Source organism: Babylonia areolata, chromosome 31 (assembly GCF_041734735.1).
Source record: "Babylonia areolata isolate BAREFJ2019XMU chromosome 31, ASM4173473v1, whole genome shotgun sequence".
NCBI classification, from domain to species: Eukaryota; Metazoa; Mollusca; class Gastropoda; order Neogastropoda; family Buccinidae; genus Babylonia; species Babylonia areolata.
In genome coordinates, this window is record NC_134906.1 from 12,672,871 (window position 1) to 12,690,103 (window position 17,233).

Sequence of the window (17,233 nt, forward strand, 5' to 3'; positions counted from 1 at the left end):
GAAATCTTTTTCTTTTACTTTGAACGCTGCCACCACCAAACGGAGTTGTTGCCAAGGCCCTAGCGCTGAACAAGTTTACCTTAAGAGGTGCAAGGCAGTAGATTGTAAAAACTCAACTCTCCCACAAAGGCACGGAGGAGCCAACTTGTGCGTTGTGCATGCACTGTGCACTTACAGCACTGCTGGGATTTCAACCAGACTGGGAGCCCTACTGTCTCAGATCAGATGCACACAAGGGATAATGCATCACAGATTGTGAAAATTGAACTTTTGCCTTCTCTGCGATCTTGTTCAGAAATTTCGAGTGCTTTTCTTCTCTTTTTTTGTTTTGTTTTTTTTTTTGTCCGGCTTGTGGTATAAAAGGATGCAAAGATTTCTGTGATTATCTTGCTCAGTTATTCCAGTCGTGTATGCACAAAACCCACCTTTAGAAACAGTTCGCCTGGGGAGAAAAATGAATTTAGAAGAAACAATATCTTTCACCTCTGCTTTGTAAATTTCTAGCAAAAAGGTTTGGAATTTCTTCAGTATTATCAACATACTTTTAAGCAGTTAACATTCTTTGATTATTATTTTGGTATTTATTTGCACATTTACTTCATTAGTATCGTTACCACCGAATACATGTTATTTTGAATGCTCAAATGTAAAAGAAACTGTGTTGTTTTGAATGTTGACATAAATGCTAAATCTTTTTTTTTCTTTAAACTTTTCACGATGTGTCGCAGACTGAAATGTGTGCAGTTCAGGTTTTTTTCCCTTTTCTCTCTTTCCTTGTTTCTTCTTGTGGTTTTCTCCATTAAAAATTCTGGACAATTAACAAAGATAGTGGGACATAGTGTGCAAATATAGAAGTACATAGAGAGACAAAGAAATGAGTGAGTGACATACACGCAGAGAAGAAAAGAAAACAAGCACAACTATTTTGTTGTGTTGGAAAATGAAAGGAAAATGAAAATGAAAGGAGCATATACCACAGAAACAAATTTCACAGCACTTGACACACCTCACAGTAAGGTAGCCATTGATTGTCAGACTGAATCATGTACTGCCACATTTCGCAAAGATGCACATTGTAATATTGGAAAACAGGGAAGCACAAAAAAATGAAACATGTAGGTGACGGGCGCAACAGCCGAGTGGTTAAAGCGTTGGACTTTCAATCTGAGGGTCCCAGGTTCGAATCTTGGTAACGGCGCCTGGTGGGTAAAGGGTGGAGATTTTTCCGATCTCCCAGGTCAGCATATGTGCAGACCTGCTAGTTCCTGAACCCCCTTTGTGTGTATACGCAAGCAGAAGATCAAATACACACGTTAAAGATCCTGTAATCCATGTCAGCGTTCGGTGGGTTATGAAAACAAGAACATACCCAGCATGCACACTCCCAAAAACGGAGTATGGCTGCCTACATGGCGGAGTAAAAACGGTCATACACGTAAAAGCCCACTCATGTACATACGAGTGAACGTGGGAGTTGCAGCCCATGAACGCAGAAGAAGAAGAAGAAGAAACATGTAGGTAATTTTTTACATTGAAAAACTGTCAATGACAAAACTCAAACATATATACATAATTCTCAACAGTGGAAATTAGTGAAATGCAAAACAAACATGCACAGAATTTTCAACATTGGAAATCAGTGAAACACAAGCATAAACTGGATTCTTGACATTGGAATTCAATTGAATGCAAAAGAAACATATGCAGAATATAAACATGATTCTTGATATTGAAAATCAGTGAAACACATACACATGATTCTTAACATTTGAAATCATTGATAGACAAAACTAACACATACAGATTTTTTAACATTGGAAATCAATGAAACACTAGCATATTCATGATTCTTAACATTGGAAATTGGTGAAACTTCTTCTTCTCATTTAGTAGATGGACACCCCAGTCAGAAACATATATGTATACATGATTCTTAACATTTGAAATCAGTGAAATGAGGACGTGCACATGGGATCTTGACATCGAAAACTAAATAAACGAAAAACAAAAACTGTAATGATTGCAGGCAGTGGCAGAGTGTGGGGGAGTCCATGATGATACTCAGGTGGAAAAAGCCGTCATTTTTTTTCCATAACGCATTTCAGTCTGCGACTTGCTCTTCCTGGTTGTGCATTTAAAGCATTTGTGTCAGTATTTTCAAAAGACAGTTTTTTTTTGTTTTGGTTGGTGTGTTTTTGGTTTTTTTTGGGGGGGAGGGGGTTGGGGGGGGAGGTTTGAATATTGAAGCTTGAAAGGAATTCTTTCACTGATGAGTGTGTGACACAGATTTTGTCTGGCATTTTTTTCCATGGTTTGAAGTTTCATTTAGGTCATTTATTTTAGGTGGCATGTTTTTGTTGTTGGTGGTTTTGTTTTGGGGTTTAAAAAAATTTTTTTATTTTATTATTTCTTCTTTAACTTTAGTATTATTTTTCAAAGAAATAAGCATTGGGTGTCAGATTTTAAAGGCAACTCTTGGCATCGCTTCATTCTCAACGGATGATCTGAATGATATTCGAAACATTCCTCTTTTTTTTTTTTTTTAATGAAAGTCTCATATATTGGTTTGTCTGGGTCAGCCAGTAGGAAACACTGTGTAGACATTCCGTGATCTGATTTTTTTTTTTTTTTTTTTTTTTTTAACTCTTGATTTCTTTTGTGTTTGTTTTGGATTTTCTGTTTTTGTTGGTGAACTGCAAGAGCAGTTGGTTTGCAGTGTCTGCTCAATCATAATACTGCATCTTTATCAGAGATCTGAAAATGACAATACTGTTGTTGTCTTCTTCGGTTCTCATCTTGACTGGAGCAGATAAATATTTTATTTTACAGATGTGGGGTTGATGTTTGTTGTTGGTGTTGTTGATGATGGTGATGATGATGTATGAAGTCTAGTTTTAATCTAGTCATGGTTTTTGGTGGGGGAATTGTGAATGGTTGGTTATTACAGACAGGTGTGTTTACTGGCCTGGGAAAATACAGAAGAACAATCAGTATTTGTGATAAGTGATGCTGTGTTCTGATTTAATCGCATGTTATTCTTTTACGCATCAGTTCAACAAATATTTTTTTTCAGTTTTTTTCTGTGATATTTTCTGCTTGTTTGGGTTTATATTCACTCTTGTTTTGTTTTTCCGCAAACTGATGTTGCTTTTGATATTCAGCATGATGGATTCTGTTCCCACATGGGGGGCAAACATTAGGTTGGTGTTAGAACTACTTTGTTGTAAATTTTGTGTGCATTTTCCCAAGGTTTTTGACAGTATATCCTTTTATTATCTCAGAGATATTTCGTTTTTGTCACAAACTCATTATCAATGAAGAAGATAAACTGATTACATTAACAGAAGTCTTTTTTCTTTTCTTCTTTGAGCCAGCATGACAAGTTATAGTGTGACTTTTCTGTTGTATATCTTTTTTCTTTTTTTCCTTTTTTTTTTTTTATAGTCTGAATCATGAATGGAGTTTTGAATAATTTTCAGCAGCCATACCGTGTTGGACAAGAATTTCATTTTTTTATGTTTTATTTTAGGTAATAAAAACAGAATGTAAATTATCAACAGTTACATTGCTCAGTAGGAGTTTCACACTTCTTTCATTTAACAGGATTAACAGGAATGCTAAATGCACAGGAAAAAAAAAACTGAAGACATGTAAAAACAAACACTGTGTTAATCTTTGTCTTTTGGTGTTTGTTGTTGATTTTCTTCAGTTCAGAAGATAGGACCAGTTCCAAGCAAAATGTTCAGCATGGATAGCAGTGAATATGATCTTTTTACTGTTTGGGGTTTGTTTTGGGGGGGTTTGTCTTTGTCTTTTTTTTTCTTCTTTTTTTTTATAGCCTACTCTAGAATTAAATCACTGAAAAAAAGCTTGAAGTTTTTTTGTTGTTGCACAGGACACAAAATGATTTCAACAGCAGGATGTATTCACTTTTGAATGCTTCCTGCATTCAAATCGAGAAGTGTGTAAATGTGTGTACAGATCTCAAGGCGTTCTTCCACAGGTGTACCATATTTAAATCTATTATTCCACCCCCTTATCCATTTGTTTTTGAAACAGTCCTTTTGAAAAGTTGGTGGAGGTATGTGTTTGTTTTTGAACTTTTTTTTTTTTTTTTTAGATTAAGGCTTTTGTTTTTGATTCAAGAACCAGAATGTTAAAGAATATTTTTTATTGTGCATTTGTGTCTAACCTCGTTTCATATTTTCCACGAGAATAACTTGCCAAAATGAATCTTCAGGTTAGTACAGTGTAGTTTTGCATACATTGGCATCATATTGTTGTTAGTATTATTATTAACATACATTTGCAAGTGAAGGATACTTTCTTCGTTATCATTATGCCAAGGGATATTTCTGGGTGTGTTGGAGAGGTGAAGAATCCTAATTCTCTCCAGAACAGTGTGGCATATCAGTTGTGTCTTTGCTTTATTTTCCAGCACACTGAACACTTAAACATCAACCGGACGGCTTGTAACATGCTGCATTCCTGAACAAGTATAGTTTGGGAAATGTATTTATATACTTACCGATATTCAGAATACCTAGTCATATACTTGGAGGTAAAGGAAATGTATTTGCATGTACTCATTGCTTATTGACAAACATGTGGAACACACAAAAAAAACCCACCCTTGTCTTTGACTTTGAATTCTTTGGTCGGACATTCCAATTTCACATTCAAACTATTTGCAATTGAACTTCAGGGCTAGTTTTTCGATAAGTATGCTCTGAGTCTCACCACTTTTTAGTTAATGTATTAAAATAATAAACTCACCTGTTAGTTTTAGATATTTTTTTTTCAGGACAATAGCTCATTTCAGGTTTGCTGCGAAATTAGGAATGCTACCATACACACTGGCCCACATTATTATTGAGTCAAGAGTCGATCACAGAATAGTTTTGAAGATTTCTTCTAAGTTTGTGATAACTTAAAGGGTGCTGCACAAGTGAACGGTTAGAGTTGATCACAGTTGAGATTTTTTACCTCGAACAGTTTACTCTCAGGATGAAGGTATTCAGATCACTCAGCTTTGATCTCTATTTTTCTCCCCCCCCCCCCCCCCCCCCTTTTTTTTTTTTTTTTGTCAAAAAAGCCATCATGAATTAGGACTGCATGAATCTGATCACAGCTTATTGCTTGTAGTGTGCAGAATTCATATGGAATGTATCACAGAGGACCATACTGGTATTTTTAAGTAATTTGTGTGTGTGTGTGTGTGTGAACTTTCCATCACAGGTGAAAAAAAAATCCAGAAATGGTGACAGCAGTACCGGTAGTGTCTGTCAGCTCAAAGGCTTTTTGTTTCAGCATAGAAGAAAGGATAAACACACACACACACACACACACGCATCAAAGATCAGTGTGAGAATGCAGTCTTCTTCTTCTTTGTTTGTGGGGTGCAACTTTCCCATTCACTCGTATGTACGAGTGGGATTTACGTGTTTTTAACCCCTCCTCTCCCCGGCCATGTAGCCAGTCATGTTCCGCTTTTTTGGGGGAGGGTGGGGAGTTATGAATAATACATAATACTACATTCTTAATAATCACTTTAAAAATAAAATAGTGCTTTCAGAAAAAAGAAAGGGGGGGGGGGACTTTTCAAACTTTTTGACATGGAAGTTTTCAACATGAATATTCTAAACTGACACATGGGATTAGATGTCAGTTACTCTGGTCTGTGAAGGTTTATGAATGGGTGAAATTTGTCTGTGCATGGTATGTGTTTAAGGTTTCTTAGATGATGTCATTTCTTTACATTGTTAAACTTAATTGAAGATTGACTTTCTTAATGGTCTTTCATTGTGATTTCAAAAAAAAAAAAAAAAAAAATCCTTTTAAGATTTTTACTTTTCCCTCTGGGTTTTTAAAATGTTAGTACTGATAATTCATTCGAGGTTGATTTTTTGATGGTTCATAAATGTGGGGATTTTGAATCTTTGCAGGATTTTAAGTGGGTTTTTTTTTTCTTTTGAGATTTTTTTTTTAATTGCACGTTTCACTTTTTTCTTTTTTTTCTTTCTTTTTTTCTTTTTTTTTTTTTTAATTAATAGCTGAAACAGAATATTGATTGTATTTTTCTATGGGACATGAATAAAAAGAAAAAAAAAGAAAGAAAGAAAAACTCACCCCCAAAAATTACAAAAGTAACAAAACAATACAAAAATAAGACCCACAAACACACCCAAAACAACTGTGATCAAGAGGTGGGAGGTTTTCGTGTCACTGCTGGAGGGGAAACCAGCACAAGAGAATGTTGTGTGTAATAAACTCTGTTGTTGGATTCGGTCACAAACGCTGTACATTGCTAAAAAATGGATATTTTCCCGCCCTCCTTGGTTCTTCAGTAAGGACTGACTCACATGGTTTTGCAGTAAGTACACAAATCTTTAAAGTTCTTGAAAACTGGAATGCACTCTGAGGAAAAAGAAACAACTGAAAATCAGAAGTGAGATATTATTATTTTATTTCACAGATAAGAATTACTTTTCCAGGTCTATGTAAGAAGAGTGAAAAAAAAAAAAAAAAAAAAAAAGATTGAAAGAAGCTGTGTGGTACATGAAACTTTTTCGTTCATAGTAACTTTTTAAGTAGTGGGGAAAAGATGTTCAAATGTATTCTCGTGCAAATTGTATGTTTGCAAGATCTCTGTCCTTTGGAATCTGAAAACGAAACCAGTATGAAAACAAAACTTATTCTAGTATTGTAGATTTTGTTGATGTTGTCTTTGTTTTTCATTGTCCAAAAAAAAAAAATTTTGCAAACCGGGTTTGATAAAGACAAAGTACAAAATCATGACAAAAAAAATGTTGACGACATAGCGCAAAACGATGAACATAATGTATGTTGTCAATGACAACATTGTACAAAAACATGATGATAATATACTGGTTTGTTGTTGACAACGATATTGTACAAAAGAAATTTAAATTTATATTGCTGACAGTAACATATACCAGAAAGAAAAAAAATACAAAGATGGTTTTTGGTGTTGATATTCAAAACGTTTAACACCAGCATCAAATAGGATAGGTGTTTTTCCTTTTGAATATATATATATATATATCATTTAAAAATAATAAGGAATAATACACATCATTGAAGCAACAAGATGATTTTATTGGTATTGACTTTATCAGTAGTATAGCCTGAAAAAGCTCAACAACAACAAAAATCACAAAAAAATAGAAAAGAAAATATGTTGTGTGTAATCTGTATAGTATTGTCAATCCCAATCATTGTTCTCCCTTAGAAGTAGAGGCTAGTTGGCATCAGTGATATTTGTATTAACTCTTTCTGTGCCGTGACTCCAGTTCCTATCATTGGAGAGGAGGGGTTAACTGAAGTTCTGTGTCACTTGGCACTAAGATTCAGCAGTAACAGCTGCATTTAAAAAAAAAAAGAAAAAAAAAAGATGTGACTATCTTTTATAATGGGACCAAGACAATAAATTCCTCACACTTGAGAAAATGTGCATTACAGAGTATGGTTTAGCTCCAACATCCTATTCTAAACAGAAGCAAGCACTGAAGAGTAGAGTACATCTCCAAAATCCAGTTCAAAACAGAAGTAATATTCAGTGTCACCCTGCGCAGAGATTGTATAAGAAAACATTCACTTCATCAGTTTGATGAGAGGAGTGAAAGGGTTAGTACGGTGAGAAAACCTGTATGGCGAAAAGCGCTGTGCCTGTACAGATCTAAGAAAATTATGTATTAAAAAGAATATCTAAACATAGTCCTGAGGAAAGAGTTAATACAAATACTTAGAAAACTGATACCTGTTCTGGAGGACTGTACAAAGGGTATGCAAAGGGGTATATGGGTGTTTTCTTTTTTTTTTCTTTCTTAAAAAAAAAATCTGATTCAATACTGATTTTAATCATGAGAAAAGAAAACCTTGCCCAAGAAAATTATTAAAAAAAATCTGTGGTAACAAAATGAATAAACCTTCAGTAGTGCAGTCATTATTGCTGATGTTTGTTTTCTTGTTTTCTCTGTGTGTGTAAGAGAGAGAGAGAAATCAGGAATGTGTGAATATATAGTGTGTCTTTCTGTGCATGGGTGTTTTTGTGTTTGAAAGAGACATATACACAGTGTTTGTGTGTTTGAGAGAGATGTACGCAGAGAACGATGTACAATGTGAATCAGTATAATCAATAACAACAGATATCACTTCTTACACTCACATATTGCACAGACTCCATAAAACCAGAAATACATGTTGATTTATTCCTTCAAAAGCAGCACTGCAGATTACCGACAAAAGCTTTCTCTCCTAACATCCTTTCAGTCGCAACATAATTCAACCGTTAAAGCAGTAAAAACCACAACTAAGAGGGCGAGATATATCAACCTGGATGTTTCTCTTGGGAAGATGAAAAAGTAGACACACATTACTGATAACTGTACACATTACTCCTTGCATTAGAAAATGAACAATCTTATGGTGAATGTTTTTTGTATCAGTCGTAAAAAAAAAAGAATGTTAAAAATGGTTTATATATATGGTGGAAGATGAAGTAAAAAGACCTGTTTTGTACAATATCTGCTTCCCTTATTCTCACAACCAGACCACCTGGTATTTTCATTCTTGTGCAAGAAATAGAAAACAGTTGTTTTGTTTTTTGATGACAAAACAGGAAAACACACGTCACACAGTCCATGGTTGATGGTTCTGTGTTCTGGACAGAATTTCAGCAGTTAGAAAATAACATAATATTTGGCAAACTCAGTGGGGAAACACTACATTCCTAGTCCAATCATCTGACATGCAAGTTCTATGCACACTCAGAGTAATAACATGCATCATACACACCTGATGCCATCAAACAAAATGGGCACAGCATCTACATATTTTCATGCAACTTCCAACAAACTAAACTAATGGAGACGCTTACATCAAACCATCAGAAAAGATGGGCACATGATGCTTCTAGAATTTCATCAACTAAAGAACAAAACCACACACACAAACACACACATGCATGCATGCGCATAAATACTGGGTATGTAATGCTAGAATTTCATCAACTAAAGAACACACACACACGATACATGCTTCTAAAATTTCAATAACCACAGAACAAAACCACACACACACACTGCAAGGCCTGCATCAAAAAAAAAATATATATATATGTATACTTATGTCACTAACTTTTGATCTGATTGCTGGATCTTCATCACATAACCAGTTTGTTCATCATTTAACATTCAAAGGAAACAAGTTGACAAAAATTCATATTTTTCTTTCTGTGTTTGTGAGTTTCAACAAACATACTCACTTGTTTGTACAAGTGGACTTCTATCTGTAGGACTTTTTATACCTCTCAATCAAGGCAACCAAACTTTACTTCTGGTCTTTTCCCGTTTACTGACAATCAAAACTTATATAATAAAACATGTCATCTTTAAAGCATTGCACAGTTCAGAATCTGTGCCTGTCTTGCATTGGAGACATCACACACTTTTGCGAGATATCTCATTGATTGCTATGAAGGAACCAATGGACCAAGCACTATCTATCTATATAACTATTCTGTATACTGGTAGTATGTGTGTGTGTGTGTGTGTGTGTGTGTGTGTGTGTGTGTGTGTGTTTCTTCCTTTGATGTAACATCTTTTCACTTTGAGTGATATTAGATGTATGAGTGTGCATGTGTGTGTGTGTTTGTAATATCACAAAAATATCAGCACATGATAAGATAAACTTCATTCATTTATTCACACACACACACACACACACACACACACACACACACACTTCAACATTTTACAGATATCAGCCCAACACAATTTCACATATATTGCACTTGGAATTCCATCATTCTTAAAACCATGACCCATAGAAACAGCAGTTGTTAAAGGAACCTATCTAACACTACATCAACATCACCAGGTCGAAACAACATGAGAAGGGCAACATTCAACTCACACTGGAATTGAACTCTTCACTCCACCAAAAGCAAATCTGACATTCAATAATTATGAACACTCTCGACCCTGGGATGCTATTTTCAAGAGGCCAAATCACTAAAGCAGGTTTCTAGCATTGAACTGGAATGTACATAACTGATCATGAGCAGTGGAGAAATATGAATAATAATTATCATCAATGAACACACAATAATGGCAACACAGTGGTGACGTGAACAGGAGAGCACCCAACGCCTCTGAATCACAACAGATTCAATAAATCACACAATACTTTCCTCTTTTATCACACTGCATGCACACACTCTCTTTTCCTCTCTGTTTTTACTCTGTCCCCATCTATTACTCACTTGACATCAAACAAGAATTCCCCATGTCATTCATTCAGAACAGTAGTTTACTTTTAAAACATCTGACTTCCGTCAGAAAATTGCGTAAACTCTGTCGTTCATTTAGCTAAAACAGTTCGCTGTTATCTTTTTACTTCATTAATTCTCTTATTAATTTTCCTAACATTTCATATTGACAGACCATCCAGAACACTTTGAGAGTTGATCAACGAACAGTAACGGCTTAAGGTCAGTTCAATCAATCAATCAAATACTTCAATGTCTGAAACAAAGCACAGAAATTTGCCTTCAAGCTCTTTAGAGGAGGAAGAAAAAAAAAAAGCAAAGGTCAAAACTTAGTTTAAGAAAAGGAATTTTAAAGAATAAAAAAACAGTCATTCCATCATAAAACTAACATATTTCACACGAACATGGCGGGGTAGGGACTGGGGGACTGAATGTAGGAAAGAAGGGAGGGTGTTGTACCTTCACCATCACAGTCAGCTTAAAGCTTCGCTTCTCACCAGGGGATGTCCTTTTACACCACATTCTAACAAAACCCAATTTCCTTTCTCTACAAGCTTGACATTTCAGGGTTCAACCATTCTGATCCACTGACATGCCATGAACTCTTGTGAAATAACACACACACACACATCTGAAAACAACGGGTGGTAAGAGACAGGGATCATCGGTCAAACATGACTGTAATGACTAGGTACTAATATAGCTGTTGTACTATCAAAGGAATGTGAAGACTAAGAACTGAAAAAGCTATTACACCACAATAGAAGTTTAATCTTTTTCATGTGCCTATGTAGTTCCAGAAGTGGCCGCCAAGTCTACAGGATGCATTCTGGCTCCATGAGGGTAAAACTATTCTTTTCTTCTTCATCTCCATTCGTGAGCTGCAACTCCCATGTTTACTCGTACGTACACGAGTGGGCTTTTAAGTGTATGACCATTTTTACCCCACCATATAGGCAGCCATACTCCTTTTTCAGGGGGGTGCATATGCTGGGTATATTCTTGTTTCCATAACCCACTGAACACTGACATGAATCACAGGATCTTTAATGTGCATATTTGATCTGCTTGCGTATACACATGAAGGGGGTTCAGACAAAAGCAGGTCTGCACAAATGTTGACCCGGGAGATCAGAAAAATCTCCACCCTTTACCCACCAGGCACTGTTACCGAGATTCGAACCTGGGACCCTCAGATTGAAAGTCCAACGCTTTAACCACTCAGCTATTGCACCCGTCAAACTCTTCTTCAAATAATCACTGCTTTCCAGCCACTAGGCAGTCTGGGCATCCCCTTTATGCTGGAAACATCTCTCCCAGACTCTTTGATAGACAGCATCCTTCCTCCAAGAATACTCCAGTCTCAAGCTTCATAATCACGGAAAGAATACAACTAAAAGAAACATAAGTGTACCAGTGTATGTTTTGTGTGAAATGTAGCTCAAAAACATGACCATGACCACCTTGGAAGTTTGAGAGCTCTGAGGGCTATAAACCATACCCATACAATGTGGTTAAAATGTGCTGAAATCTTCCGTTTGTAAACCATACTGATGCAGTAATGGTTAAATGCACTGAAATCTTCCTGCTATAAGCCATACTGATATCATGGGCTTAAAATGTGCTGAAATTTTCCAGCTATGAACCATACCATTACAATGTGGCCAAAAAGTGCTGAAATCTTCCTGCTATAAACCATACTAATACGATGTGCTAACACTGTTTTCAAATCCTTCCCCTATAAACTATACTGATATGTGGTAAAAATGTGCTGAAATATTCCTTCAGTAAACCATACTGATACAATATGGTGAAAAATGTACTGAAATTTTGCTGCTGTAAACCACAGCGATACAATGCAGTTCAAATGTGCTGAAATCTTCCCTTCTGTTTTCAGAAGGACTCAGTGCAACACACAAACAAAGAAGAAAAAAAAAGAAAAAGAAAAAACTAACACTTTTTAACAGTTCCATGTGCGTCACCATTAAAGCTACGACTGAACAATCCAAGAAACGGCTGTGTGTTGGGGACAGCATGGGGACAAACAGCAGAGGAGAAACACCAACAATTCCGCACGAAAGAAAGGCAAGCAAACAACAACAGCAACAGCAAAATATATAAAAAATTCATATATATATATATATATATATATATATATATTTGGAATGAAGCAAATAATACTGCAGATTTGATTCAAGGGGCCTATTTGGACTGGGCCGGTGAGGGGGGGTCCAGCATGGTCTTGCGACGAGCCGTCTCCTTGGACACGTTGTTCTGCAGTTTGTGGAGACGTTCCTGTAAAATCATTACCATGACTGCTTCGTTAGACTCGTTTCAGCACTGTTCAGTTTTGTTTTGTTTTTTATGCATGTTGTGTATGATCATTTATGGTGTTAATTGCTTGTTACATGTTGCTGTGGAGACGTTCCTGTAACATCATTACCAGGACTGCTTTGTAAAGACTGGTTTCAGCACTGGTCGTTTTGACGTTTTTTTAATGCATGTTGTATATATTTGTTTATGGTGTTAATTGCTTGTTATATGTTGTTTCCGAGGACATTCAAATACACCTCTTCATCAAAAATAAAGTTGAAATTATATGAACAAATGCATTATTATTCTTATTAACATCAATACTATCATCACCATCATTATTATCATTGATATTATGATTGCTGTTATAATAATCATTATTTCTTATTCAAATCATTACTGAAATGTTCTCTGAACAGGCTCACATGATATCCAGCTTGTACTTTTAGAAATTTCACTTTCATTTGAAACATATGAAATAATCATAGCTTTTCTTCCACTGTGCTTACTAAATAAACATAATATAGATATATAAGATTCATATAAATACAAATATATCTGAATACCCTCAAAAACAAAACAACATGCGCACGCACACGCACACGCGCACACACAAGCCCACCTGGACATTCTGCAGAATGCTGTTGACTAGCATGACCTTGCGACGCGAGTTGTTCAGCTTTTTCACATAGGGATCCAGCTCCACTGGTACTACTTCATTCTCTGATATCTTCTTCAAGTCTGAACAACAGAAATGTGAAATTACAAAGAAAGAAGTATATACCTAAAAATGAAAAAAAAAAAAAGAAAGAAAAAAAGATAACTCACAGGAAAAAAAAAAAAAACACAAAAATATCATCATCCTACTGCAAGCGTTAAGTCCACTTTGCATGGAGGCAAAAGAAAAAGGAACTTTGACAATGCACAACTAACCGAAATATCTTTCGCCTTTGTTAAACTGATCTGAAATGTGGGTGCAAATGCATGCGTGCTCACACACCACACACACACATGCTTGACATGGTTCTCATTATCATCCATAATCATGACCTCTTTCAACTTCTTTACATCGTTCTGTAACACCAAAAACTAACAAAAATTAGGCATTCTTACTGCACCCTTTCATATCGTAGTTTATCCTATCTGAAGTGCAAAAAACGATAATGTTTGTGTGCATCTCTCTGTGTGTGCGCACGTGCGCACATGTGTACATGCACATATGCATGTGCATGTGTGTGTATGTGTGTGTGAGTGTGTGCGTGCGTGCATGTGTGTGCCTCTTTGCATGAGTGTCTGTACGGTCGGTGGTACTCACCATCACAAAGGTTATCAATCTGCTGCCTCAGCTCTATCTGACTCTCCCTGAAACAAATGTGAAACACGTATTGATACATATCACTTATCAGTTTTCAGTTTCAGTTTCAGTAGCTAAAGGAGGCGTCACTGCGTTCGGACAAATCCATATACGCTACACCACATCTGCCAAGCAGATGCCTGACCAGCAGCGTAACCCAACGCGCTTAGTCAGGCCTTGAGAAAAAAAGAAAAGAAAAAAAAGGTGAATAAATAATAGGTAAGCTTACATAAATAAATAAATAATTAATTAATTAATAATTATAATATAAAAAAAGGTAGTAGTAATAATAATAATAAATAAATAAGATAACAATCACTTATCAAAGAAAAGAAAAGGAACACGTCTCATGACTGCCAAACTCAGTTCCGTTGTATGGAGCGGGGGCCTAGTGGTAATGAGTCCACCTAGGAAGTGAGAGAATCTGAATGCACGGTTCATAACCTACAGTTGCCAGTATTTTCTCCTCCTCCTCCACTAGACCTGAAGTGGTGGTCTAGATGCTACTTCTTTTTTTTGCTAGTCATTTGAAACAGGTGATAAACCGAGGTCCTGTGTGCAGCATGCATTAACCCACATTTGAGCACCCACAGCAACGAAAAGGTTGTCCCTGGCAAAAGTCTGCTGGTAGAAAAATCCACTTTGAAAGGAAAATAAATACACCTGAATGCAGAAAGGGAAATAAAAAGGGTAGCACTCTCATTGTGGTGATGCACATATTGTGAACAAAAAGTGTTAAATACAATGCAATACAACACAATATAATACAGTACAATACATAGAGAATTGTGAAAAAAAAGGTTTTAATACAATGCAATACAATACAATGCAATGCAACGCAACACAATACAATACAGTACAATAGCCATGCACATAGAGAAATTTATTGTGAAAAAAAAGTGTTGAATACAATGCAATACAACACAATGCAATACAACACAATACAACAGCCACGCACACAGATAAATCTATTAATAAAGTATTATGAAAAAAAGTGTTAAATACAACACAATGCAATGCAATGCAATGCAATACAATACAATAGCGATGCACATAGAGAAATATATTGTGAAAAAGAAGTATTAAATACAATGCAATGCAATGCAATACAATACAATACAATACAAAAGAAGAAGACTAATTTCCTGTAGAATCTCTAACTCATTCTCACCAGCAGTCCACTATATCTAAGCATCTTTTTCTTTCTGCCAGAACAAACTGAGAAATGAAACAAAGTGAAAAAAACCAGCAAAAAGCTACTGTGAAAAGAAACAACTTTTCTTTCTTCATTTGTGGGCTGCAACTCCCACTTTCAATAAAATCCACAACTGACAGGCTTTTACACATATCCCCCCTTTCTTTTTAATTCCAACATGCAGTCATACTACATTTCTGGGTGGGGAGAGCTGGATTTGGAAGGAAGATGCAGTCCAATACAGCAAACCAGTGCAAGATAAATTCCAATTCTAAAATGATTCTGAAGGATGCTGATGTTTTTCTCCAGATGGGTCATAATTGACATGAGTCGAGATCAGGGAATGCCATGCATTCATGACCATTGACTGTCTTTCACTGCAGCTTGAAAGGTGTGTCATGCAACATGGTGCTGGTCTTGAAGAGAGGGGCTGTCTGATTGTAATGTTTCCAATGGGCACAACAGCCAAGTGGTAAGAACAGTGAACCTTCAAGCTGAGGACTTGGGTTTCAACCCTGATGTTGGCCGTTTGGTGCCTGGTGGGTTAACTAGAGTCAAGATTTTTCCAACCTCCAAGGCCAGCATTGAACATTAAGAGGAGATTTAATCAAAACTTTTAAGATATCTAATAACATAAATGATGTAAATGCAAGACATATCTTTAGAATGTCGGATTAAGATAGTACAAGGAACTCAGGAAAGAAAATTTGTTTAGGACACTGCAAGTGCAACACCAACCTTACAAAAAATTCAATGGCTAACCAAATTGCACAAACATGGAACGCACTACCAACCGAAGTTAAACTTGTACAAAATACTAACAAATTCAAAAATCTCCTTGACACCAACACCATCTTAAAAGAAAACTTTTTTGATTACGAAGAATGAGAACAAAATTTCTTGCAGAACTGTACTTGCATACCCTGCCCGACAACAACAAACAACAGAAGAAAATAAATAAATAAAATGAAATGAAAGAAGTGAAGATGAAGATTTGATGGGGACATAAAAAAAGCTGAGAGACCTAGGCATGATGACTTGCCAGTCCTTATACTTCTACTACTACTACTAGCATATACAATACGTATGTTATATATATATATATATATATATATATATATATATATATATGTAGACCTGCTACAGCCTCAATATTTATGGCACGTATCACCATGCAGATAATCAAATATATACAATAAAGACTACAGTCAATTTAGTGATGTCACATAAAAGACACATTATGTTGGGTTGTGTTCAGTCCACAGACCTTAGTTTATCTTTGACACTCGTGACTCAGTGCATAGTTTATGCATTCCACGTATGCGCTTTACCAATAAAAAGCGTGAATCGCCTGGCTTCCGTTCATTATAAATCTAAGATTACATGTAAACGTACATGGCAATTAATAATAATCATTTAGGCGTTGATCAGTTTTATGACTTTGGTTTCGTCTTCCCTTATCAAATGCACTTTGATTTCAAGTCTGATCTGAAAGTGATTCAGAAACGGGGAAAATACCTGACAGTTTTGACCCGGTCGTCGATTTCATCAACTGCAGGCTTCAACAACTCGAAAATACCAGTTGCAATTGCATCTCTAGTTTTTGAGTCAAGACTCTCAGTTGGTCCTCGAGGAGACGGCAATGTTTTGGCTTCCGCCATCTTCAAGCACGTGAGTCTAACACCCTGCAGATTGACCTCCCTTTAAAATCCCGCAGGACATCACGGACTTTGTGTGTGTGTGTGTGTGTGTGTGTGTGCATGTGTGCGTGCGTGCGTGCGTGCGTGTGTGTGTGCGTGCGTGCGTGCGTGTGTGTGTGTGTGTGTGTGTGTGTGTGTGTGTGTGCATGTGTGCGTGCGTGCGTGCGTGCGTGTGTGTGTGGGTGTGTGTGTCACACTTCACAGTGTGTGTGTGTGTGTGTGTGTGTGTGTGTGTGTGTGTGCCGTGTGTGTGTGTGTGTGTGTGTGTGTGTGTGTGTATGTGTGTGTGTGTGTGTGTCACACTTCACAGTGTGTGTGTGTGTGTGTGTGTGTGTGTGTGTGTGTGTGTGTGTGTGTGTCCCCTTGTCAGTATCCACTGT

At 36.4% G+C, this 17,233-nt stretch overlaps 1 protein-coding gene across 1 annotated transcript; it reads right to left on the reverse strand.

The window, feature by feature from the left end:
* Positions 1-2,470: 2,470 nt before the first annotated feature.
* LOC143276285 (SNARE-associated protein Snapin-like) lies at positions 2,471-16,834 on the reverse strand. Its single transcript, XM_076580788.1, has 4 exons — positions 16,672-16,834; positions 13,920-13,966; positions 13,227-13,345; positions 2,471-12,586 (listed from the first exon to the last, which is right to left on the reverse strand). The coding sequence occupies exons 1-4, from the start codon at positions 16,812-16,814 to the stop codon at positions 12,494-12,496; spliced, it is 402 nt and encodes a 133-aa protein (XP_076436903.1). The 5' UTR covers positions 16,815-16,834; the 3' UTR covers positions 2,471-12,493.
* Between the last annotated feature and the right edge of the window lie 399 nt (positions 16,835-17,233).

Excerpts from the sequence above, each read along its gene's own strand:
- LOC143276285 (XM_076580788.1), bottom strand. The coding sequence starts at position 16,814 with ATGGCGGAAGCCAAAACATTGCCGTCTCCTCGAGGACCAACTGAGAGT. Across the intron at positions 13,967-16,671 it reads GACCGGGTCAAAACTGTCAG|GGAGAGTCAGATAGAGCTGA; the intron begins GTATTTTCCCCG and ends CATTTGTTTCAG. Across the intron at positions 12,587-13,226 it reads GCATTCTGCAGAATGTCCAG|GAACGTCTCCACAAACTGCA; the intron begins GTGGGCTTGTGT and ends ATGATTTTACAG.